This window comes from Ursus americanus, chromosome 1 (assembly GCF_024610735.1).
Source record: "Ursus americanus isolate L20-20 chromosome 1, mUrsAme1.1.p, whole genome shotgun sequence".
In the NCBI taxonomy this organism is placed as follows: domain Eukaryota; kingdom Metazoa; phylum Chordata; class Mammalia; order Carnivora; family Ursidae; genus Ursus; species Ursus americanus.
In genome coordinates, this window is record NC_142127.1 from 39,330,042 (window position 1) to 39,357,842 (window position 27,801).

Consider the following 27,801-nt stretch of genomic DNA (forward strand, 5'->3'; position numbering starts at 1 on the left):
TTGGTCTATGAGATATGGAAATTCACAGAGTAGTACTATACGAATGCAGATATACACTCTCAATATAAACAACTAAAGAGTGGTTTATTAGTCAAACTATTTTTTTTAAATCTCCCATTTATTGAGTGCTTTCCATGTGCTAAACAGTTTGCATAATACTATCTCATTTAATTTTCACAACAAATGGGGAAACTGAGGCACAGGGCAGTTAAGTAACTTCACCCATAAGTGAAATAGCCAGACAGTGGAATGGTCAGTGTTTTGATTCTGTTCCATCTGACTTCAAAGGCTGCACTCGTAATCATCACCTCCTTGTATAAAAACATACATTTTAAAAGAAATCATTCCCCCTTTTTTGGGCAGGATATTTCAATTCAAACTTACATCAACTATGTAAACTAATTTAGTCCCAGTACCTTGGGGGAAGAAAGAAGATTGTACTAATTTTGCAAAGACAAAATATGTCCTTACTATTTTAGTTTCAGTACAGATGCCTTCAGTTGTCAGACACATATCTTCCTTTTTCTTTTCAATATGATGATCACGTTGGTGTGGAGTGGTACACCCTAGACAATGTTCCTTGAAACATTCTACAAAATGCTTTTTTTCAGCCTGCTTAGAGACTGGAGTGGCCAGTGACCTATATGTCATTGGGTGGCTTCTAGAAAAGACCCTAGACAGAACACCCTGAACTTGAGCTTGGAAACTTCATTATGTTAAGGATGGCAGAGCAAAAAGACAAAAGGAGCCTGGATTTGAAGATGTCGTGCAGCTTCCATACCAACTCCAGCCCACTTACCATCAAATTTCTTTTGTGTGAGAGAATAGATGTTTTAACACAGTATAGCAATCTCTCTACTTAGCAGCCAAATGCATTTCCAAAGAGAAACATATACCAATATGGATTATGCACTTCAAAGAGGCAGGTATAGAATGTAGCATTTCCCAAATGTATTTAATCATTAAAACCTTTGGAGGCAAGATCAATGGTTTATCATTTTGTTAGCATATGTGTAGTGTAGCACCCCCAAAATAGTTTGGAAACTGCTGGTCTAATTTAATTGGTAGATGCTGCTTGGATGCTTTCTTTCAAGTGGAAAATTTATCAGCCAGAAATTGTCAGTTTCCTTCACGCTATAGAGATTGTTTTATTATTTAATGTATTATAATCTATTGACCAATCAACTTCAGCAATTTAAGTTTACTAGCACAGAATAGGAATGCATTACTTTGAAAGACCTGTAGGCATGACTAACTTGAGAGTTAACTTGGTTTCTGGCACTACAGAGGATCAGGTGAGTTACTGAAACATGGAGAGGCTGTCTTAGTGAAGTTACGTGACGGGCTGCGATTCTGCCACAGGCCATACAACCATCATGAAAGCAATCATCATTCATACAATGTAGCAATTCTCTCTTTACCTTATTCTGAAAAGTAATCCAATCCCCAGAACACTGTACTTTAGCTGCAGAATCTGGACTATATTTTTCTAATGAAGAGACATTATATTTTTCACAGATGAAGGGCAACTTGGTGCTACAGTCTGCTGGTTTATTTAGGTCTGAGAATGAAAAGCAAGATTACAGGGGTGAGAATTTTCCGTTTAGCACATTTTAAAAACAATCCAGTAGTAAAGGAAATTTCTTTTGATTGCTCTTTCCCAAACAGTTAAAATATATTCCTTTTCTTCTCTAGCCATTTCTATCTTCTGTTATTACTTGTATCAGTAGGTTTTAGCACACCAGAGTTGCCTATAAAAATGCACACATTTGGTGGAAGGACCAGTTACCATCACAGTCCCTGATGGTGGGAAGGAGGTTGAAAGCGAAGGCTAATGAAGGAGAAAGACCTAAACAATATTTAGAATTGCTACCCGTTTATCTTTGCAGATTTGTCTATATGCTTATCAGTAATGAAACTGCTTAAGTTTATTTTTAAGTAACTGCTTTAGGATAAGGGAAGTCAAAATATTCACAGTGAAAAGCACCTTTATTTGCATTTGGCATTTGAGCCATGGTCATTAGCAATAAACCAAAATAAGATGAAGCAACCAAACGTATAATCAAAAGGAAAACAAGGTTGAGCTAGTAATTGAACCTGAAGTTCACATATTACATAATCGACATTAGAGGATTTGGAGTTAATTTACCGCTAAACCAAGTCTTGGCAGACATGTACAGGCATTCCTCCTGAAATGTTATAGGAAAGTGAGGCCATGGATATCGGAAGCTGAAAGAAAATGAGAGATTTCACAGCTCATAACATAGTTACATGTTCTAGTCTGTTTTTTACTGTAATTTTAATTCTAAAGTTAATGTTATGCCATACTTTATGCCACTTTTTTCTTGATGCTAATATGCAAAAGGACGTGATTTCTGTAGTTCACGCAGTTTATGGATTAATGTTCAAAACAAATCATAAATAGCATTTTCTAAAGGGGAATTTGGGACTGCTTCTTTCCAATGACTTTACAAAGGCAACATCAATGGTGTCACATACTACATAAAACGACGATCTATTGGCTGCTCGGAAGTTCTCACCCACCACTTCTGTTCATCACCAGATATCTGAAAAACAAACCAATCAACCAACAAAATCACCCATCCTTATATGCACCGAGTTTCTAAAAGAGTTTTCTTTTAAATACTAGGTCCCACCATAACCACAACCACCAAAATTTCCAGATATTCCATTACTTTGGTTTCTAAAGCATATAAACCAGGTCCTTTCACCAAAGAAGTAGTTGAAAACTCTTTGTATAACACTATGAGCTATTTTGCATACAGAAAATATGGTCACTGTAATTATAGGCGTAGGCTAGTTGGATATATAGTGTTCTATTGCAAATAATTATAAATTTAAAAATAAAAAATTATTTTTTTCTACAAAAAGCTATTTTACAAAGTTAGTTATTAGAGGAAACAAAAACTCAAGTTAACTATAAAGTTAACTTTTAGTACAAAATCTAACAAAGAATTAGAATATTTTATATTATCTATTTATGCTCATCTTATAAATTGAGATTTATAATTAATCTTGAATATTTTATTTATTTTTTTATAAACTTTTTAAAAAAATTATTTATTTATTTGACAGAGAGAGAGACAGTGAGAGAGGGAAAACAAGCGGAGGGAGTGGGAGAGGGAGAAGCAGGCTCCCCGCGGAGCTCAATCCCAGGATCCTGGAATCATGACCTGAGCCGAAGGCAGACGCTTAACCAATGAGCCATCCAGGTACCCCTAATCTTGAATATTTTAGAACATTATGTAGCTCTATTTAACTTTTCTATTCTAAATTTTCTAACATGAAACGATGAATTTGGATATTGTTCGGCAAATTTTACTTGAAAGGAACATTTATAATTGTCTTTCAACTTCTACAAAATGCTTTTTTTCAGCTTCCTTAGAGACTGGAGTGGCCAGTGACCTATATGTCATTGGGTGGCTTCTAGAAAAGACCCTAGACAGAACACCCTGAACTTGAGCTTGGAAACTTCATTATGTTAAGGATGGCAGAGCAAAAAGACAAAAGGAGCCTGGATTTGAAGATGTCGTGCAGCTTCCATACCAACCCCAGCCCACTTACCATCAAGATTAAGGGTGATAAAGACAATTATCATATGGTTTCACTCATTTATGGAACATAAGAAGTAGGAAGGTTGGTAGGAGAAGAAAGGGAAGAAGGAAGGGGGGGTAAAGAGAAGGGGGAATGAACCATGAGAGACTATGGACTCTGGGAAACAAACTGAGGGTTCAGAGGGGAGGGTGGTGGGATTGGGATAGGCTGGTGATGGGTATTAAGGAGGGCACGTATTGCATGGTGCACTGGGTGTTATACTCAAGTAATGAATCATGGAACTTTACATCAAAAACTAGGGATGTACTGTCTGGTGACTAACATAATATAATAAAAAATTATTATAAAAAAAAGAAAGGAACATTTAACTTCTGTAGATTTTGGCAAGATTTCTGAAATAATTTTTAATAAATAAAAAATAAGAAAAATATTTAAAAACATATTCTCTCAAATTACATTTGCTATTTTGTTTTTGATGGCTTTTAGTCCTGCAAGAGATGTCAGTGTAGCCAGAGAGCTGTGATTGCTAGCACAATACAGGACAGCTTCTTCATAGTTTAAGCGGGGATCAGCAACAAACCAGTATTCACTCCCTTCAATTACAACCGGAGGTCCATGAATTCCAGCACGCTCTAAAGAAGAAGAAGAATACTGGAGTTACACACACATCAAACTGCACCCTCCAAGCATGAATTAATGTTCGAAACTATTTATAAATAGTAATTCATTTAGATTATTGGCTCTCTCTGGCCAGGGCAGTGCTGCCTGCCAAGAACCAAGGATTGCTGAACCAGTGAGAGATTTTGCCGCCCTTCTGTACTCACAGAGGGGAACAAATCCAGCCCCACAGCCTCATCCCACACCAGCGAATCACCTTTCCTGCCTGGAGGTATTTCATCTCCCTTGAAGATGTGATAGAGAAGCTGGCACTTAGGCCCGAGCTTAAATAATTAACTAAGTACATTACTGGAAAAGTAGAAGCAGCTTTGGCTAAGTTTCAGTTTTCTTAACTTACCTGGATTGTACCAGTCTGGTGTTTTTGGAGTACGGCCTGTATAAGAAAGAAAGCAAAAGGCTCAAGATTAGTATCCAATTACAGATATTGTCATAAGTACTTTTAATCTAACTCAAGAGCTCTTGTGGGATTGCTGAGTTCCACCATTTTTGGCCAAACCATTTCCTTTCATATTATGATTGCTCCGGTTTGAATTTTGTGGGGCCTAAACTAAATCTGCTTTAGTGGCAATCAAAAAGGCAGATCTGTTAACTATTAAAGTATTCCTAGCAGTTCTCCACCTTATATCACAGAAGCCACAAAGGAAGACTAGATGGATAAAACATGGCTAATAATGAGAAAGTATAAGTAAGTAAACAAGTATATTATATACATTACGTCGAAGCACTAAGGAATAGGCACCAAGGTAATCGTCACTGCAGAACGAGGTTATTCAGGAACAACTCCATCTAATGCAATTTGAATGATTGTTCTATAAACCTGGGTCAGAAGGGTTCATTGTCCCCCAAGGTATCCTTGTAAACGATGTACAGTAATCAAGTACTGAAACTTTTGGGGAGGTGAGAGACAAAACTGGGAGAAAAATAACAAAAATCACCCAGAATTCCTAGTTGGAAACAGAGAAAATATGGTACTTTACAAAGAATTATGGGCCTTGAAGTTGGGTGGGTCAGGGTCCAAATGCCCTCAGATCTTCACTGCTGTGGGATCTTGGATCAGCTGCTTAGCTCCCTGAGATTCAACTCTTTATTCTATTAAAAAAAATAAGATTCCACTACCTAACTCACAACCGTGAAAATCACTTGAAGACTGCCTCCATGGAAGCACCCAGACAATTCCAGGGCTGAGCGGCTCCCCCCATGATGCTAGTTGCTGTCTTCTCCTTTTCATTCTGGTTTTAGGTCATACTGGTTTCAAGGCACGGACATAGTTTGATGACTATTGGAAATTACAGCGTAAAATAGCTGTTCTTAATTTTGCTGTTGTATCTGGGCCTATCGCATTGAAGACCTTACTCAGAGGACTGCGTATATGTCCAACATCTTTTTCTCTCTTTGAGTCAGTTCTTTGTATATTGGATAATTTCTATCAACAATGGGTCAAATCAGTTGAAAATATGCATAGTTTCTTGTTTGCAATCTTGTCAAAAACTTCTGTTCAGACACATGAAAAAATGCCCAACATCATTTGGCATCAAGGAAATGCAAATCAAAACCACAATGAGATACCACCTCACACCTGTCAGAATGGCTAAAATTAACAACCAGGAAACAAAAGATGTTGGCAAGCATGCTGAGAAAGAGGAATCCTCATACACTGTTGGTGGGAATGTAAACTCGTGCAACCACTCTGGAAAACAGTATGGAAGTTCCTCAAAAAGTTAAAAATAGAGCTACCCTATGACCCAGCAAATTCACTACTAGGTATTTATCACAAAAATAGTGATTTGAAGAAGCACATGCACCCCAATGTTTATAGCAGCAATGTCTACAGTAGCCAAAATATGGAAAAAGCCCAGATGTCCATCAACAGATGAATGAATAAAAAAGATGTGGTATGTATATATATATACATATATATATATATATATATGTATATATATGGTATATGGTATTGGTATTGTATATATGGTTTTATATATATATAATATATACATAAATTATTTTTATATATACATTTATATATATATAAAATATACAGTTGTGTTTTGAGTAATAGCATTATAGGTGATTTTCCTAAAAATATTTTTATAAGCCTTATTTTGATACTGTTTTTTCAATTAAAAATAATATTTAAAAATTATATTTATCTATAGCACTATGGCCATTTAAAATTTTTAGTTTGTCAAAATATCCCTTTTAGAGAAGAGGACTAATTAGAACCAATGGGTCAGGTAACCAAAAAGGCAAATACTCTGGTTTTTCTTCAGATCATATGACTCTTTTGCCTTTTTTAAAAAGGCAAGAGCTAGAGAAAAAGTATGGTGATTTCGGCTACTGAAGAAGTAAACTGCTTTCAGAAAATCAGAAAAATACAGATTAATACAGAACTATCCAGTTGAGCAGACTCTGGAGGCTCTACTAACTGAGAAAATATCCAGCTGTGTGAATATGACACATCGTAACTTAGAATTTAGGGACTATCAAAGGGGAGTTTACGTAACATTTAAACTCTGGATCAAACAATCATTGATTGCTTCAAACAACTGTGAATAGGCTGAGGAAGGAAGTTCTTTAGGTTTAAAATTTTGTTTCTGCATGGGGACAGCAGGGGTGCAATTATTTAGAAGATTTGTTTAGTTAGTTAATAGATTTATGTTTGATAAGTTAGTTAATTCCCTTCTTTTTCATTTAAAATAAAAAATACATATAAAGAAAAAAAGACAACCACATGCTCTTCGGAGTATTTCCTGTGGTTACTGGTTTGTAATTTCTATGGTTATGCTGGTGTGAACTCTTGGGTCTTCCCCACCACTCAAACAGGAGGCATTGGGGTGGGGTAGCAGCTACCAGTGAGGGCACACGTTGGAGGGAGCAACGACACTCTCTGTGCCATGTTAGCCAACACCAAAGACTAATGGGAACATCACCATTTCTGCTTCAAACCAGAGACATTATCCAAATTAGCTACATATGTTAGTTACTTCCCTGCTTGTTTAAAAGGTGCCCAACTCGTTTCCCTTTGTTACTCTTTAAGGTTTCATCAAATTATCAGGAATAACTCGGGTATAATTTCTCCCTTAGAAAAACCTCGTACACACACACACACACACACACACACACACACACACAGAGTTTCCTCTTTTATTAATGGACTGCCAGTTGCCTTTGTGAAAGAGACTTGCCAGTTACTGTACTGGATATCATGCATTTTAAAGGCAATATGGTGGTGGCCCTTAGGGGGAAGAGAACAATTTTCTAATAGGTAGTTGCGTGAAGGAACCCTCTGGATTCTTTGAGAGCTTAGAGGAGGATATACCTTTAGTTTCAATGATCTACATTCAGTTCAGAAATTTAGTTTAGAGCTTTCTGTGCATTTACCACCAATTAATTTAATATATCCAATAAAATTATTTAAAATTATTTTTAAGTTATTAAAACATTATTTGGCTGTTAAAAATCTTAACATTTTTCTTAATATTTCTTCAACATTTTCCTATTAACAAGCTAAGTAAAAGGGTATCTCTTTATTCTCCTTTCTCTCCTTTTTGTCACCAAAGCCTCTACTATCAAGTTAACTGGATTCCTCAATTTGAATTTGAATTCTATAAACTACTAGCAGTTTTGGAGTTCAGTCCGAATTGCTGCTACATGTTACAGAGACCTGCCAAATTTTGATTTCTTGACTTTTGCCTTATTCTTCCCAAGCTTATCTTCATTTTGTCCTTCATTTTGTATCAAAATAAAAATTGAAATGATTCCCTCCACTATGTGTCTTCTTTTATTTTTATTTTTTTAAGATTTCTATCTCTTCATTTGAGATAGAGAGAGAGTGAGAGAGAGCACGAGTGAGGGGCAGAGGGAGAGGGAGAAGCAGGCTCCCCAGTGAGCAAGAAGCCCTATGTGGGACTTGATCCCAGGACGCTGGGACCATGACCTGAGCCGAAGGCAGACACTTAACTAACTGAGCCACCCAGGCACCTGATGTGTCTTCTTTTAGTTGAAACAGTCTTTCATTCCAAAATCTAATCTCTCTAAATTCATCTTAAATTTTATCTTCTATACAAATTCTTTCATGATCAAAGAGGAAAGTACTATTCAATCTCAATAAACTAGCCTTGTACTTGGGGTAGGAGTCAGGCAGGATGGAGCTTAATATAGTAACTACATCTCCATAGCCTTTTTAAAGTTATAATTATAGATTAAAATGTTCTCTTATTTACTTTAGGCTCAGCATTTACAATGTTCACATTTGTGAAAAGGAATCACTACCACTTACCTTTTGGAATCTGGCATACCCATTCAAGTTTTGTATCACAAGCAAAAGGTCTTAAGTAAATAAATTCTCTGTCATCATAGAAAAACCAGCTTCTTCGCCCTGGCCTCTGAATGACCTAAAGGAGGAAGAGGATTGTAGAATATTTTGAAGTTGATGCAGCTTTATAAACCACTAAAGTGTAAGCCCTATAGTCTTTAATCTATTTTAGCCCTAGCACCTAAGATACTTGTTTAATGAATGAATACAGTGTTTAAATAGTTAACAGCCTAATCAAGAATCTTCAAAGGGGCTGATACAGGAAATATATCATAAGGTCATGTTTATACCCAAAATGTAAATTATTGGGTTTTTTTCCTGTCTTTGTTGATATGAAATTATAGATTGTACCTTCAAATTTGAGAAAGGTCAAGCTAAAAACAAAGTGTTTACTTCAGTGGCTTCCCAACACCAGACTATGATTAAAGTGGATCTGTGAAAATGTGACATAAGTGTCTGACATCAAGGGCCCAGGTTCCTGCTCTGGTGTTGCTCTGCACTGCTAGGAAGTTAACCACCTCTACGTGATCCGAGATAGCTCTCTACAAACTCCAGCCAGGAAGCAGGCAAGAAAGGAAATGGGAGGGCATGACCTGGGAGGAATCTCCATCACTTTTTGGACTGTTTTCTCTTAAGGCCAAGATTCTGCTGGGTACTCAGGCAAGTGAGGGGAGATTCTCCTTCTAGAACACTGCCCTGGCTAGCCTTGTTCCTGACATAGGCTGCATCAGTGTCTCTTTTATTTAGGTGGGTTTTTTGTTTGTTTGTTTGTTTGTTTGTTTGTTTTTGGTAGATTTTCTAATCTCTTTACTTGTAAGAACTCTATTTACATAGAACATAGCTTTTGCATCAGTGTTCTGGAAACTTTACAAGCTTCTCTGAAGTTTTTACCTTCACATGTGTTAAACTGAGAATTCTATAAAAATGGCATGATACTATACTGTTTTACTAGAACAATTGCTTTGAAAATAGTGCTTTCCAGTGGCCTTCTCAGTTCTTTGCCTCAAGCTTCCTGCAACATTTCTGGACAATCACTCTCTTGAATCTCTTTCTTGGGGTTGCATAGCAAAGATATAGTCTATATGTCTCCTACTTCCTCATCTTACATTTCATGCATTGACAGTTCTCCTAAATCTACTTTTGGCCCTTTGCACTTTTTTTTAATACACATTTTTCATTCAACTCTGATCTTTTGATTTCAACTTACCATAGGATATTTTTTACTACTAGCTTGAGTTCAAAATATCTAAACTAAAATGTAGTATTTTCTCCACAAACCGTACCCTTTCTATTTCTATCAACACCTAGTCATACAGCAGGGTAGACCCAGACACATGGGTTTAAATTTCAGCTCTGTAACCATGTATACTTACTCAGAACTCAAATTTCTTCCTTGAAAGATGAATATGTAATAGTACCTACCTCACAAGGTCACATAAGTATTAAGTGAAATAATAAGTACCTAGCTCATGAGTTAACAAGTGTTAGCTGATGCTACCATCATCACCATTACCAGTGTTAGTCATCATCATTACCTCCCATAACACTCTTGTTCTTCCATAAAACTTATACCTCATCTGTCATAGCTCCTGTAATTGCTTATTTACTTATCTCCTACTAGATGTAAGTTCTGTGAAGACAACAACTGTTTTATACCTTGTCTTTGGTGTATACCCCAGAGCATCACAGACCGCTTGGACTACTTTATGGGATCAATAAATGAATGAATTTTGCAGAGGAACATGCCTAACTGGTCTTTTATGTTATCTGTTCCTATTTGCTGCATCTTGAAATCTGACTTGAGATGAATCTTCTTCACACCCTCCTTAGTTCATGTCAAAACCCTTTTATAATGCTGTTGCCTACCATCAATCTAATTTCCCAACTTTGTTTTCAACCATGGCACCAATGAAAAATTTGATCTGTATTCTCTTCTCCTCACTGCCTTAGCCTCTTCCTTTCACTCTCCCTTTATTTGAGGCCACCTCCTCATGCCATCCCCCATTAGAAAGGCTTACCTTAACCTACCTGTACAAAAGCATGGTTCAATCCCACCTCTTTTTGGAACCAGGCCAGAGGAATCACTTCCTCTTCTGCGTTTCATCGGCCCTCCTCAGCCCACTAATTTGGAGCCTATTATTGTATAATAATAAGAGTCGCCTTTCTTGAATATGAATTTTATCTTCTCAAATTAAGTCTAAGTTAGGTAGCTTGAGGGAGGGGCCATGGGTGTTCTTACCTCCCATTCCATCTAATATCATGCTCCACACACAAACAGCACTCTGTGGATCTGTTGCCTGACTGCACACAATACCAAATTTATTTTTTAAATGTGCAGATTTTTCAGCATTGTACTGACCTTGACAGCAGCACAGTCTCTGATATCATAATCCTGCTGAAACTCATTTTCCATGAGAATAGTAGACACCTTAAAAAACAAGAGATGCTTGAGAACTTAAGACCGATATATAAATATTTGCAATTTAGATGTAATTTAGGCAGCTTTAATAGCTCAAACACATTCACATGCCACAGAAGGAGAACTTTTTCACCTTTTTTTTTTTTAATATCAGGATGTTAAATCATGAGATTACTTAGAAAATATCATACTGTCATCAGTTTCCAAACAAAGGAAGCCGCAGTTTCAGAAGTGGAGGTTAATAGTGTATTAAGTTCGCAGCTGGAATCGCAGAGAATAAGGAGCTTGCAAAAGACCTTTTTCTTTTGGCATGTGTTGAAATGCTAGTTATTCAATTAACTAATTTCAGTTATGTTCCCGTTTGAAAATGAAAGTCAAGAAATTTTACATTTGGAAAGAATAAACGATGAATTGATACAATGGTAATGTAGAGTAAATATTTAATAAATTTGAGAATAATTTGCTCTCTCTTTAGGATAATGTAAACATTTGAAATAGTATTTAAGGTCTTATTGGGGTTTCCCCAATCAAATTATTTCCCCCAAAAAAGATACATTCTTTTTTACATAACTCTTATATTTTTAGATAATAGAAGTAAAAGCTTCTCATTGTGAGAAAAGGAAATAAAAAACAGCACAAAGAAAAAGAAAAAAACATTTTACTATCCAAAGATGACCACTATATCTATATATCCATATTTTTAGGACTATAGAGAAACTGTCCATATGACTATTTTTTAAATTTTTTAAAAAAATACATATTTATGTATGTATGTATGGTTATTTTTTAAAATAAAAGTGAGGTAGTATCTTTTTCCTCACTTCATATATGTGAATGTATTTCCATTCAATAAAAATACTTCTTCATAATTTTAATGGTTATATAGTATGTGGATGTATTATTTAACCATCAACTTACTTGGTATGGAAACAAATAATCCCTATATATTAACCCAAACAAGAAAGTTTAAACTCACTGGTGTATGATCACTCCACTCCCAGGATCCTTGTAAATCTGGGCTCCTTTTATTCAAACCTATCCACAGCCAACGCTGGTCACTATGTAAAAAGGAAGTATTAAAAAACAATTTGAGCACAGATTTGTCAAAAATATATAGCATTCACATGTCTAAAATGTGTAAGACGTATAAGTTTGTCTTGTCACTAACTGAAAAGCACAATTGCAGGCTCTATAAAGATGTCTTCTGAAATAAAACCGAACTTTAAATATGAGTTAGTTATGGAAAAAGTACCACACTTCTTAAAACTAATTTTCAGTTATGTTCTTCATATGAAAGGTAAAAACTATTCTGCTTTGAACTTGAGGGAAAAAAAATGCATGATTATTCCAAATCTTTTACTGGAGAGCTTCAATATTACACAATATTTTCAATACAGTCAAAGATAGCAATGGCATTTTCTTAAAGTGTTTATCTATAACACAATCACAATCAAATATCTTTTTTTTTAATGCAGAACAAATCATTTGCTAAATTTTTATTAAACAAGATCAAGATTTTTAAAAAATTATTTAATTCCCCCTGCCCATCTAAAGTAAACAAATATAAGTATCTTTTTTAAAAAATATTTTATTTTTAAGTAATCTCTACACCCAATGTGTGGCTCGAACTCACAACCCTGAGATCAAGAGTCACATGCTCTACTGTCTGAACCAGCCAGTTGCTCCCACCCCATTTTCTTAAAGATTAAGTATAAGTATCTTCTAAAAGTCAAACTCCATGGGTTATACCAGAACAATATAATTAAACAGTCATTTAAGTAATTACATTTAACAATCATAATTATTATACTTCTATGTACAAGGCATTGAGCTAGGTGCCCTGGTAATACAGAGAAGTACAAGACATAATACCTATCCTCAAATGGCATATTAACTAGTCAGGGAGACAAGATAAACGTGAACAAAGAAAATAATAATCATTTTGGAAAGATATCAAATGATACAAAGTTTGTATAAATTTTAAGTATTACAAAAATTCAGAGAAAGAAGGTGATTGTGGACTGCAGGAAGTCAACAAATATTTTCTGAGGTTAGTAGGACAAAAGGCAGTCTTCAAAGGATGGGTAATATTTCTTTTGAGTCATAATCTGAGTGTTTAACACATACCAATATTCAGATTGACTGAGAAAAGAAAGGATAGACATTCCAAGGAATATACACTATACACAATATACAATAACATATAAAGCAGGAACATATATTGTAAATATCTCTTTTCCTCAATTAAACTTACTCTCTAGCTAGGAAGATATTGCTAATACAAATAGAAGTGATATAACGATAAAAACGTTTTCTTCATTTCTAGCCCCACTTGAAAATATTCTCTAAAATGTGTTACACTTTTTAGGGTTTTAAAAAAATTTGTTATTATGTTCAATTAGCCAGCATATAGTACATCATTAGTTTTTGATGTGGTGTTCAATGATTACTTTTTAGGCTTTTTAAGTAGACTTTTAAGAAGACACTTTTTAAGTAGACTATTATCCATGTAAATTTTTTTTTGGTGATGCTGATTACTTTCCATATAATTTAACCTTCTGATTGCATGTAGTAAGTATGGGCAGTACATATGAGTGTATATTATACATGCATAACTAGATACATATATGTGTTACGTGCATATAAATATAGCACATATTAGAGAAGGGATAGGATCCAAATCTAAAATTAATCCTTACTCTCAAGCTCAATAGAATGTATGGAATATATGGAATGTGTAGCTGAAAAATATAAGTCTGCATTTCAAAAAATTTGCTAATGAATCAAGGCTAGAGCAAACTTAATTTAATTTTTTTAGAAGATTTTATTTATTTACTTGTGAAAGAGAGAGAGGACAAGCAGGGAGAACAGGAAGGCAGAGGAAGAAGCAGGGAGTCCAATGTGGGACTCGATCCCAGGACCCAGGACCTGAGCTGAAGGCAGATGTGCAACCAACTGAGCCACACAGGCATCCCAAACAAACTTAATTTTAAAGTAATTTCTCACATTTTAATAAAATAATTGCTTTTCTTTACCTCTTTCCTCTACTCAAAATGCCCCCATACTTTAGTATAAATAAATACTTATCAACATTTCAGTCTTAAACTTTTCAATTTATTGCAATGGACTATGAGGACAGTCCTTTTTCAGTCTTTATTGTTATACTTCTTTCATAGAGAAAGGTTACCAATTTGTAGATTTCAGATAATCCAGTAGAGACAATTACGTCCAGTTTGAATTTAGCAGCTCTAAGAGGAATTTACAGTTTGTGTCTTCAACAATTCAGAGCTTTCTAACAGGCTTCCAAATTTATCATACTCCAACTGCTGAATTTCTAAACCACAGGGTCTAGATAATTGCATATACAGTATAATTAAAGTCAGACAGGTAAAATAGCGAGAAGGTTAAGTTTGCTTCCTCGTTCCTTGGAGATGTGACTTTATTTCTTTCAAATTTTTGCACATAATATATTTGAGCCTGGGGAATTTGTACACATTTTGTGTTTCCCTAACGTAAGACTTCGATAGCCTATCTTCTTTTTACAATCAACAGTACAGCCAGGAAGATGGTCAAAGGTCATTTGTCACCTGCATTTACTCTACAGTCAGCTCCCACAGAAAGCCTCTTTAGAGATCTGTCTCTAACCTTTCCACCCACTCCTCCCTTAGCTCCACCTCTGCTTTCAAGCTCACTTCTGCCTCCTTGGTGACATCTCAGAAAATAGTTTCCTAGAAAACACAATTTGCCTCATTGTCCAAAACTTTTTAATATTTACTACTTTCTGAGATTGAACTTCATTTCACCCCAGACATTTATAATTTTTAGCTTCTTTTTTTTTTTTTAAGATTTTATTTATTTATTTGACAGACGGAGAGGCAGCGAGAGAGGGAACACAAGCAGGGGAAGTGGGAGAGGGAGACACAGGCTTCCCGCTGAGCAGGGAGCCTGCCGCGGGGCTATGCGGGGCTTTATCCCAGAACGCTGGGATCATGACCTGAGTGGAAAGGGATGCTTAACGACTGAGCCACCCAGGCACCCCTAATTTTTAGCTTCTAATTCAAGAGATTCATTAGTGTGTTATAAATATAGACGATAGTAGCTACTTGTGTTTTTTTTTCTGTGTGTGGTAAGAGGCGGAAAATATTTCCCCAATTCTAACTTATTCCTGATTTGACCTGGTTTATCCATATGCAGATAAAGAGAAGAAGAAATTGAAAATCACAGTAATCATTGCACACCTCTAACGTGAATTTAGAAAATTTGAGGGAAAAAAATGGATCATAACTGGAGAATTAAATCAAATGGAAAATTTCTCTTTATAAATTTTTCTACTACAAGCACTAAGTATATGGTTTTAGGGTATTCGGTTAAGAAGACACTGCACGAAAGGTTAATGTGTGTATCTGTGTTAAAATTCCTGCTCTCAATCAAATTTCCTGCTGCATCTGGTTTCTAAGGAAAATACTATCTCAGCTATAAACCCCAATAAATACTATTTGATGAGGGCGCTTAGTCTGCAAAGCCTTAGATTTATATCTAAATCCATTCATGCCACATCACAGGAGGTAGTACACACAGCAGCAACAGCACTGCAAACAAGGCTTTCTCCTTTAATCCTAAAACCATTTTTGTTCTACAATGGCTTTCCCTGGTGGGCTGCCATTAAGAGTTGCAAAGATCTTAGAGCCTTAATGACTTGGTACAGCAAGAATCTTTTTCATTGAAATACAAATAGAGATGTGGAACTTAGATTGCAAGAAGTATAGCAGTAATCTGACTTAACTCCTTGGCATGCAATACACAATTTGGGCAATGGACATCTGAGAAAGGTCAATTCCTGCAATAAAAAGGTAAGGCCTTCAAGGAGTAAGCTTTAGAATCATTTTCTGATATAAATGGGTTTGTCTCCTTCCTTCCCTTCAAGCCATGGTTACAATATTGGTTTTAGAATATGTTATCTTTCTAAGTATAGCGTGGGCAAATGATCTCTTTATTAATGGAGCACATAGTAAGCAGACAACACAGTCCTCTCAATGTGGCACATATCAGCTGCTGGGTTAAGAGTACAAATAAAATATGGTGCCTATGAATGAAAGGATTATGGTGATTTGTTTTTTCTTTGTGCTTTTCTGTTTACTAAATTAAATATATATTACTTTTGTGATCAGAAAAAAAGTTAAACATTGTTGTACATTCTTTGGAAAATAAATTATATGCATGGGAATGGAAGAAAATGGAAAAGATTTACATTAAACGCTAACTATGTTTATAAAAGAGCTAGGATTTGAGGGGATTTTTATTTTTTTTATTATCACTTTTTATATTCCCCAAATCTTATATAATGAACTTGTATTAATTTTTTAATTGAAAGGAAACTCAGCAAGTGTGATCTGAAGCAAAGAAACAAATCAAGAAAAATTCCTTATTACCTCTCACACTTCAGTTTTATTTTTTAGTGTAATCTATTCTGTATATAGAAGCTCTCAGTGATCATTTATATCACATATGGTATTTCATTTTCCATCAATTAATTTCCATAAATATCTACAACCTCATTGCCCAGTACTTATCTATGGCTCCCTGTTCCAGTTAAAGGCTGTTTGGTATTATTCAAAATCCACTTTGTTTATGTCAGTATTTTACTTAAAAATACTTAAGCCTAGACAGTATGATAATGTGTGTGTCAAGCTTGAGATCTAGGGGCCCGTAAGTTGCCTTGCTCAAAATTCCCACTTCAGGGAGGATCAGCAGGATATTAGAGTATGTTCTAGAGGCGCCCGCCACACGGATGTCTGTTATCCGAAGCCACACCTAAGGTTTTGGTTGTTAGCAGAGAGAATAGCAGAAATAGGTGTATATCAGCAAAATTAGAAGCTTGTTAATCAGCCTGATGTTAGAAATGAGCTCTCAGCGGTGAAATTGAAATTATTTAAGATATGGGGAATAGCTACAATATTCAGAGACCCTCTCACCCTTCATGAAAGGTTATTACTTTCTGCTGAGGCTGGTAGCCAGTACCATTAGAAATAGATCGGGGGCTTCATCTTTAAATTGTCCCATGTCTAGTCATTGGGTCAGGTGATTGGAATTGCCTGATGCCAACTCTAATGTGAACGGAATTCTGCCTCAGGAATATTGTCAATTCTACCTCAGATGAACCTGCCTTGCAAGATGGTGGCTGAAACACCTAGCACAGACTGCTGGGATGTTGGAAGCTTATGAAACAGATTGTATGAAATAGGTTTTGTGCCTGCTTCAATGAATGTTTGTTTAACAAACGTTTGTGTACATGGAAAGATTTGGTCTGAGTTTTGCATTCATTGTCATCTACTCTCAAGGTGGTGGGGAGTAGCCAAGAAACACTAACCTCAAATGGAAATTAAGAGTTTGTATATCTAAAATAGCTCAAGTTGTGCAATGAGATCTTGTATAATAATTTCTAGTGCTAGAAAATGAGTCCAGAATGTCTGAACTTCTATAATAGATGCTTAATAAGCGAATATTTATGAAACACGTGTACTACATTTTGTATCAGATTTCCAGCACATTGCAGTGAAACTTCCCTTTCTTTAATGAGAAAAACACAACAGTAGGTATATTAATGCAAATCTGGAAAATGTGGGAAAATGTTCAAACATTTCAAAAATCACTCCAAATCTTATCTTCCAGAGGTAACGATGTTTATCTTTCTTTGATGTATTTTTGTAATCTACTTTTTTTTTGTAATCTACTTTTAAATATATATAGTATATTTTTTATTCTTGTTTGAGTCAAAATGATAAGGAAAGTATTCACCAGGATATGTCTAAATGGTAATTTCTTTTCCATAATTTTGCCTGGTATACCCCGATTCCTTGATTTACAGACTTGGCTCTTCTTTTCAGTTCAAAAAATGAGGAAAGAAAAAAAAATTGGTGGAGTTGAAGGCCCTCATACTCATGATTGCTCCCAAAGCTTCAGAGAAAATTTTCTCCTATGATAGCATTACATGGTCCATATTTCTCCACATTGTCCTTAAAGATATCAGGAAAATCAGCCTGGAATCCTTCCACCATAACATCAAAATCACAATGGCTTATTGTGCATTGTCTTTGTAGCATCTCTGATTACTTATTTCCTGTTTTCACATTCTTCCTGCCCATTCTCAAAGTAGTTTTCCACAAAAGGGCTATAATAGCCTTCTAATTACTTGCTCTGCATCTACCTACCATCTCTTTCTCCCTCTCTTTCTCTCTCTCTATACACACATACACATACTTTGTTGTTGTTTGTTTTTAGCTTTTTTTAAAAAAAGATTTTATTTATTCATTTGACAGAGATAGAGACAGCCAGCGAGAGAGGGAACACAAGCAGGGGGGGGAGTGGGAGAGGGAGAAGCAGGCTCCCAGCAGAGCAGGGAGCCCGATGCGGGGCTCGATCCCAGGACCCTGGGATCACACCCTGAGCTGAAGGCAGACGCTAAACGACTGAGGCACCCAGGCCCCCCTGTTATTTGCTTATTGACTTAAGATCAAACTCCTTCCCTGGCAAAGAAGGATGCTCCAATTTCATATCCAAATCTCATTTTCTACCTAAGTGGTATGACTCATTTCTCCTTGACCATATCTGTACACTCTGGTCTCAGTACCTTTGCCAAAGTTCTGTTTTCTCTGGCTCCTTCTCTTGGTCGTACCTTTCAAAATACTACCTTACCTTCTAGGAACCATCCTTCTTCATAACATTTTTCCCAATTATAATTCCCCAAAGCACTTCATCCGTCTTTAGAATTTCCATGGTTTTCCTTACCTTTGTTCTAGATTTTCACCATACTTTTCTTATCCCCATTGTTGGACTTTGTCTTGCTACATAAAGGATGGGGATTCTATCTCCCTCATCTTTGAATTATTTATAGTGTCTTGCACATAAAAATGATGTTGAATGACTGCTAAGCACTGAATGACCCTATTAGAAAATAAAACATGCAATTCTGAATACCTGGAGGACATCAAATTTAGCATAGAAGATCTCATTCTAAAAGTATTACCTGAATTGGTCCATTAAAAAGTGAAGAAATTCCTTTATTTCATCCGTATGAGTGAAGCTAGGAAGGTGTCCTCCAAGTGCTTGACAGAATCTCTCAGCTTCTTCCCAGTTCCTTTTTCTTACAATTCTTTCTATATGAAACAGCTTAACAAGATACAATGTTAATCTCTTTTCTGGAATAATCATAAAGTATTCATAATTTCAAAGTTTATTATGGTCAAATGTGTAGGTTTTTAAATAAAGTTTTTTATTTTAATTCAAATATAATTAACATACAGTGTTGTATTAATTTCAGGTGTACAATAGAGCGATTCAACAATTCAATACATTACTCAGTGCTCATCATAAGTGTACTCGTTAATCCCCATCACCTATTTCACCCATCCCCTCACCCCCTACTTCCCCTCAGTTTGTTCTCTATAGTTAAGAGTCTGTTTTGGTTTCTCTTTTTTTTCCCCTTGTTCATTTATTTTGTTTCTTAAATTTAAATGTGTAGGCTTCTGAAATGGATTCTTATAGGTGTAATAATAACAGGAAAATGTCTTTATTTTTACCTTTAATAAAAGCAGGTAAAAAAACCCATATACTGTGACACAAACAGGACCTGCTGAAAGTGTCAACTAAAGGCCAGCACAGGTGTCAGCTACTGCTGTCAGATGGATGACCTTCCTCAGCCAGGATGGGGAACACCATATTCTCCTGCATTCCTAGGACCAGCAGGTAAGGCTATAAAGGATACACATGAATACTTCGGGAGTATTCTGCAGTATTCTGCAATACTTCTACAGAGAAATGTGCTAAAAACATAATTATGAACATAATACACTAAGATCTGTGCAAATACAGGTCTATTTTCTGGTGAAGATGGATCAAAGGGCAGATTGCAATGGTGTGCTAACACTGACAGGGTGGCAAAACAAAACTGGCCACTTCAGACTCTTTCCTTGTTTTGTGATGACTAATTTTTTCAAAAAAAGAAGAGGAAGAAATGATACAATGATAGACTGAATTACTGATCCCAATTCTTCAGTTGCCTGTGATATAACTGTACCTTCTTGCCATGGCCTCCTGATGAGTGAGGTGTACTTCTCTGTACCCTGATTTGGGGCCTGGCCACGTGACTTGCTGTGATCAATGGCATATTAGTGGAGGTACAGTGAACAGAGGCCTGAAATGTGCTTACATGGTTAGGCTCGCCTCTTAGGCTCCAGCAATTCACCATAAGAAGAACAAGACCCTGATAGCTACTGACCCTTCAGCCTGAGACCCAGATCAAAAGGCAGCTCATAGCCTGGAGCCCAGCATAGCTGACCCATCGTTGAAAGCAGAGCTCACCATCAAGACTAAACTACAACAGTCAATCCCTATTTGACCCAGAGATCTGTGAACATGAGACTAAATGTTTGTTATAGCCACTGAATTTTGGAATGGTATGTAATGATTTCTTTGTGGAAACAGCTGACTGATACAGGCCTGAAAATAATTTTTTTAATTGTAAGAAGTGATAGAATTCTTCATTTGACAAGGATTAGAGGGATATGAGAATCATAAGGTAAGTGTCAGCATGGCATGTAGCTCACTTAACTTCTCAGAACAAAAGAACACTAGGAAAGAGCCAGTTTTGGCTCTGGCCCTGCTCTTTTGGGTAGGGCATGACTTCATGTGGGGATGAGCTGTCTCATGACAAAGGTTCAGTGGTGCTCCCAAACACATTGGTAGGTTACTTATGTGCCTGGGGAGGAGCATAATTTCTACAAGCATATGGACAAAGATAGTAGAAAGATAACCTCATTAAGGAATTGAATGGGAATGCTACTTTACCTTATAACAAGAAAGACTTGAGGGGAAACTATGCCAGCCTTCAGGACAGGGGACTTCAGGTTTAGGAGTGACTTCTTCAGGCTGAATGGGCCCACTTATTTTCTTGCAAATTGAAAGTGCTCTGAAGTTTCTGCAGTCTTTCACCTCCCACTTTCCAAGAGACTTTCCAGTAGCCATAGCCACACACCCACCTGGAGAAGCTAGGGTTGAATCAGAAAGTTTAATTAAACATTACATTTGAAAATTGAAGTCCAAACACTTTCTAGTGTCCTTACCCTTTATTTGGGCCAAGGTCTGGAGAAAGAATATAAAAGATAATGGAAGAAAGAAATGTGTTGTTCATAGTAATGATTCTATTGTCATACTAAGCTACAGTGAGAATTAGTGACTTGTCCAAGGTCACGTGTTAGTAGGTGGTTGATCCAGACCTGGAACCCAGGTGGTCTGCATCTGGAGCTGTACCCTAAACCACTAAGCTGCTCAGCATAGCCTAAGTAGTTCATATTAGTTTAACAACTTGGAACAGTTTTTAAGCAACTTAGTAACCCTCAAAACAAAACTCTTTCAGATTCAGATGCAAAGGAAGAGGTGGTACAATGAAGATGGAAGGAGGTATATGGTAACATACATTTGTTTTCTATTTATTTTATGGCTGCCAGAATTTTATTTATTCACAATATTAAGAGAGAGTTTGTATTATAAGGTCCATTTCTCAGATGAAGAATAAGTGACTTGCCACAACGATAGTTAGTGAATGGTGGAGTCAGCACTTGAACCCAGATTTATCTGGCAAAGTGCCATGCTCCCTTTTACATTATATCACACTGCCTGAAGTAGGCAGGAGACAAGAAGAACATAGGTTGGAAAGTAATAAGGACAATTCCTATTCCACCAAGCAGGGATGGTCTCACGTCTCATACATGGACAGCAATTGGAACAAGGAACTGAGAGAAAACTGCTGTGTTGCCCTGGATGTGTGTCCTATTTTTCCCCTGTTCTGCCCCCTACCCATGCCTTGTCCATGATGGACCAAGCTGGCTAAAACTGGGAGTAATTATGGTAAAGAGAGCTCCGTGGTAGTCTTTCTGGCTATAGGACTGAGAGAATAGTCATTGTGGCTACTTCCTGAACTCCTCTCCAATCACTGAGGCTTATCCATGAAGAATATGAAATTGACTCTAATATATCTGAATGTCTATAAAAGAAATCCCATTTGTTTTATATATTAGAACATTATAAATATTATAAACATATAACATTATATACTAGAACATTCTAATCTAAGGCGAATTTTAACCAGGATTAGCACCCATATCCTCAATCTTCGACAAGTAAAAAAGATGACTTTGCTATCAATACTATTCATATTTATGGTGGTGACTATCTATTTCAAATTTTGTGGGCACTCTCTATTTCAAATATTGTGTTTCATTATACACTCACATATTCTAGTTACTGGGTTATAAAAAGTGGTCTTCATGATCACATTGTACAAAAAGAAGAAAATATAAATAACCCAAAGGAAGAAAAGTTGAATGCCTTACAACTCTAATCTTATAGAAAGCCAAAGTCCTTTACAAAGCATTGGATTAGAAATAAGGGGATCTGGATTTTAGCAATTCAATAACCAGATAACATTTGTCAAGTAAATCACCTTTTTGAGACTCTGTCTTTTCAACTCTCAAATCAGAAAGGACTTCTGAGGTCCTTTCTGGTTCAAAATGTTCTGATTCTATGGCTAATTATGGTCAATGATTAGAGATGGTTGAAGAAAGATGAACTAACTTTCAGAATAAATAATACCAACAATACTGCCTCCTTAATTCTCACCCACTTGGAATAATAGAAATAAACACATTCAATTTTGGAGCAAGAAGTTAAGAAGCAGAGAGATGAAAATGTGAAGTTTCAAAATGAAGCTTCTAGATTCTGTTTGAGACTTACATGGAAAAGATAAAAAAAATACTTGCATTGATGGTTCTAGCTTCATGCCATTAGAGGGTGATTTCTGAGAACCGAGTTTTTTAGCTCCTTTTTGGGGATAACTCCCAAGGATTTAATAAAGAAGACATAGTCACTGCTTCTATTTATGGTTCCACAGACAGACTCTCATTCTGAAGACTATCATTTCCCTCACATTTCAAAGCTAAGTGAAGACCATATCTGGGAGGTATACTGCATTTCACAAATCATCATATTCTACTACTTTAAAAGTAATTCACTCACATGGCTCAAGAAAATTCCAGTTGGAAAAGGTTACAGCTTGCTTTACTCCACCAACACCTGTCCAGCTATACTCTCCATGTGAATCTATATCTCTCAGGCCAGTCCAGAAGTATTTTCCTGGAGATTTAGTATACTTTTTCATCATATCATTCAGGTATTCTTGCTCAAATCTACAAAACAAGATTTAAATTAGTAAGTGTTTTTATAATAATTGAATTACTACGTAAATTGAAGATGCACCTTTTTCTTAGGAGACTTATTTAGTAAAGCTAACCCAGAGTTAAAAGTTCACCAGTACGTGTTTCCTGATGGTCATACCTGCTAGTTATAGTCAGATTGCAGTTGGTTCCAAAAGGGACCTCATCCTTGTAAATCCTGTAACAGGTTTCTCCATGTCTTTTCCAGCCCTAATCAGTGGAGAAATATCACACCGTTCAGACTTAATGTCCCCCCTCTAAGCAAGATTATGTTACACTGATACTATCTCACACTTAGAGAAATCGAGGACATGGCCTGTAAATTCATACACATGATGAAGGTGGGGTACAACTTCATAGATAACTCCTACAGGACTGTGAGCCTGTGTCAGAGAGAAGGTGTGTTTTATTTCTCTTTACCTCCAGGGCCTAGCTCCTCATAAGACTATAATGTTATTGGTTAAACTAATTTTGGGGAGGAAAAAGATAAATGGGGGAAGTAAAGACATCGGCATTAAGGATTATAATCACATACATTTCTATAGAAATCATGAATAGGTAACTCTTTTTCCTGTAATTTTTTTTCTTCTGTAAGAATGCCAATATGTTATGATTCACTGCCCTCTGATTTGCTCTAACATAAATGAACAGAGGTTAGCCATTTCTTCTATTTTCCAAGTCTGAATTGTTTCAGTCTCACCTACCATCCTTAACCAAGGTGTAATATTGCTTAGAAAAACTTACGTAGGGACTTTACATACCTCATCTGGAGGACACATCTTGTCAGATGTTGTATCATTCATTTGTTCTCCCTTTTTCTTACATACATATTTAAGCTTCTCTTCACATGACTGGACTTTCCACTGACCTAGCTTATTAAAAATAGAAAAAAAAAATTTTCCACAGAGAAATCATTTGCCATATATTTAGAGTTGAACTCTAACTTATTTTAAATCAAGAGAGTTTCTTCTCACAAAACTGTGAGCAAGGGGCAGGGGGAGGAGGAAGGGGAGGGAAAGAGAAAATGAATGACTACCTCTGGGAACATACTCCTAGAAAATACTACCCGACAGGCCTGCAAGGTTGTGGCTCACAGTCTGTTATTTCAGCACCACCTCAAGATCATAGTGGAAATGAATTCCATTTTCTTATAAGAATAACAATAAAGCCATCAAAGGACATTTAGTACAGAAGTTGAAGAAAGAACTCAGCCTACACACAGTTGACAGTGTTCAAGTCTTCTTCCACAGGGTATGGCCAAAGTTTGCCCATTGGTTAAATACTTTTGGACATGTCAACCAACCACACTATTTCAATCTCCTCATATAACATAATCATGGTAGTTAGAACAGCTACTCTCCAAGAATTGCAGAATCAAAAGTTCCTTCTACCCTACTTCATCTTAGACTTCAAAGTTCTCCCTTTCAAATATGCTACTTAACATTAATTTTGTTGAAGTCACTCTGCTTTCTTTGAATTATATTTCAACAAGTCAATTGTGATAAGGGTCAGTTTTGAACACTGGAACGTTGTCTAGGTATGTTATCAGTTTATTCTTGCCTATGGCATCTCATTTCTATCTCTGACACTCTACCAAAGACATCTTAAATACCCTTTTAAATAGAGCACAAAATGTGACACCCTTCTAAATTCATCTTTGACACCTTTCCAGATACATCTTTACTTTTGAAACACTCCTAAATACACATATTGTTTATTACTTCCACTTAAGTCTCTCCAGAAGCTTGGGAGACACAAGCCTCCCAAATAATTAGGAGTCCCTAGAAAAGTGATACAAACAAAATATAAAGATACACATGTCTTTTCTCTCAACATACATCTTATTTTGAACTCTTAACTAAAGCATGTTCAATAAGTAGTTAAGCATTCTACAGAAGAAAGATGTTCTCTGAAAAACATTAGACCTAATTTTTAATTATTAATTAATGCATTAATTAATTTTTAAAGATTTTATTTTATTTTATTATTTTTTTAAAGATTTTATTTATTTATTTGACAGAGAGACAGCCAGTGAGAGAGGGAACACAAGCAGAGGGAGTGGGAGAGGATGATGCAGGCTCCCAGCAGAGGAGCCTGATGCGGGGCTCGATCCCATAACGCCGGAATCACACCCTGAGCCGAAGGCAGACGCTTAACGACTGCACCACCCAGGTGCCCCTAAAGATTTTATTTTTTTAAAGTAATCTCTACACCCAATGTGGGGTTCGAACTCACAACCCTGAGATGATGAGTTGCATGCTCCACTAAGCCAGCCAGGTGTACCTGGACCTAATTTTTAAATAAAAATATTTTTTCCCTTCTCAAAGTAAGGTTAATATAAAAATCTGAACATGAATTCAGAAGGTGGAATTTTTCCCTTAAGTTGTGGCTATATGTTAAATATATTGATGGTCCAGAGAGAAAGCAGGTTATTAGAATCCATCTGGCACAAGAATTGAGTTCTAATGGATTTCCTTCATGTGTTTCAGACCAGAGCAGATACTCTCAGACAGAAAGTGGATTGCTTATTTAGTCATTGTTTTATTTACCTCTTTTTTCCAGTAGCTTCCTGAAAGACAATCTGTGGGGCTCTTACCTTTTACTTGCTTTCCAGGCTTAAACACAAATATCCCAACCAAAGTCATCTTAATATTATTTGGTATACAATAAGAATATAAATAAGCCACAGGATGTTTCCTACCTTTCCTAAATAGGAAACACAGTTGGGAGTCTTATTGAAGGGAACATTTGGCTCATTCTTATTCCAATATGTTAGAGTAACTTCAGTACCATCAGACCACTGAAATAAACTTGGTACATTTTCGTTCTTAAGACCTATCCATATTTCTTCTTTGGCATCTAAAAGAAAAATATTTTATTTATTTGGTTTTACTCAATTACATACTTCAATATGTATATTGTTACTGATTTTTGCATTCTGAAAATGGGGTTTTGGGAGCTTCGATGGCTCCTAAATTAATCTATGTAATTCATCTATGAAAATATTGATAATTTAGGCAGGCCAGGAGTCAAGGGCTTTTCAGGGTATGTATGCTGTCAGAGTACACAGTGGAACAGCCACGCGGATCTGTAGGTTAGGTGTTCCTGATATCTGATTTAGATAAACCTTGTTTTATGGGGTATACAGGTTTCCTCTGCTATCTGAAACCTCTTTCTGCCACTTCACTTTTACGAAAGACATATGTATCTGTTTTCACTAAGTGAAAGAACTCTGAGGTGGATTTTCGTTTTTATGAAATGGTGTTTGCTTCTTTGTTTTATGCCATTTTGGTTTATGAAAGGTTTCATAAGAACAGTCTACTTTGGGACAGCAGGGGAAAACTGCAATGAAATTCTACAAATACAATCATAGATACTCCAGTTAGAATAGGATTGATGTCCATCCCTGCCCTGGGATGATGATGCTGGCTTCCCAGGGGAAACAATTAACACCACGCTGACACAGAATAGCTGTCTATTATTAGCTATTACATCAGTGAATCCTAGGAGGAGGTTATAATAGTGCCTGTCTACCATACTTTTGTTCTTCAGTCTTTAGCTTTTAAATAATTACAAAAGTGAAATAATTGTGAAATAATCATCACTTAAGCATCTGGAGCAACTTAAATAGCATTTAGCTTATGAGAAGAGGGAAATTATTCAATCACTGGCTATACTGTCAAACTGGCAGCTACTAGCTACATGTGGCTATTTGTAAATTAATTAAAATTAAATAAAAGTAAAAATCAGTTCCTCAGTTACATTTCAAGTGCTCACAAGCCACAAATGGCTGGCGGCGGCTGTACTGGACAGCACAGATTATACAACAGTCCATCATTGCAGAAAATTCTATTGGACAGGGCTGATCTGTAAGGATCAAATTATAAGCTTTCATGCCCACCAACAGTCTAAAAATAGGGGTATTTAGAATGTTTTACACCTCTCAAATAGGATAATTTTAAAAACTTACCCCCATTATGGAGTTTTGTGACAAGCCCCTCCACATCTGCTAAAGATTGAATGCTGATGAGATCGCCGCTCAAGGCTTTGCATTTCACATGTGCCTTATCCCAGGAATCACTTTCATTTACCAGCAGATAGCAAAACCCATTATTTGACAGCCAGCCTGCATCACAGTGTGTATCTGAATATGTCCAAACATCTGCAGGAAAAGCAGCTATTTATATTCCAGTAAAGATACATCTATTTTGAATCAATAACATTGCAAATTCTTCCTTCTTAAATCATTAGGATTCTGGAAAATTGGGGAATGTGATGTCAAATAGCACAGGGACAGGAATATATGTGGTCCTTCATTCTACAAAGCATCATAAGAGTGACTGCAGGGATACAGATAATGATATGACTGCAATGTGATACAAATCTGTTATATAATTAGGCTCCAACTATTTGAGGAGGGACTGCCCTTAGTCCTAATAGACAGAAGAATGGTGTGGGGTAAGCCAGTTCCTGACAAATCTCTTCCTTGGTATGTGATTTTTTAGGTTCACCTCCAGTCTCTGACTTTGAGTGGTTAGGAAAGTCCAGCC

The 27,801-nt window shown here is 36.2% G+C and overlaps 1 protein-coding gene across 2 annotated transcripts in view; it reads right to left on the reverse strand.

The window, feature by feature from the left end:
• The window catches only part of LOC123781597 (CD302 antigen), a 120,904-nt gene that overhangs the window by 67,008 nt on the left and 26,095 nt on the right, over positions 1-27,801 (reverse strand). For both annotated transcript variants that reach the window (XM_045781221.2, XM_045781215.2), the window contains exons 7-21: positions 27,222-27,413; positions 25,953-26,110; positions 24,013-24,123; positions 23,373-23,461; positions 23,055-23,224; positions 20,829-21,028; positions 19,009-19,151; positions 11,962-12,043; positions 10,926-10,994; positions 8,531-8,645; positions 4,592-4,627; positions 4,033-4,208; positions 2,500-2,567; positions 2,150-2,229; positions 1,422-1,561 (exon numbers count right to left, since the gene is read on the reverse strand). In XM_045781221.2, coding sequence (XP_045637177.2) covers positions 1,422-1,561; positions 2,150-2,229; positions 2,500-2,567; positions 4,033-4,208; positions 4,592-4,627; positions 8,531-8,645; positions 10,926-10,994; positions 11,962-12,043; positions 19,009-19,151; positions 20,829-21,028; positions 23,055-23,224; positions 23,373-23,461; positions 24,013-24,123; positions 25,953-26,110; positions 27,222-27,413 — 1,829 coding nt within the window. The remainder of the gene's footprint in view (positions 1-1,421; positions 1,562-2,149; positions 2,230-2,499; positions 2,568-4,032; positions 4,209-4,591; positions 4,628-8,530; positions 8,646-10,925; positions 10,995-11,961; positions 12,044-19,008; positions 19,152-20,828; positions 21,029-23,054; positions 23,225-23,372; positions 23,462-24,012; positions 24,124-25,952; positions 26,111-27,221; positions 27,414-27,801) is intronic.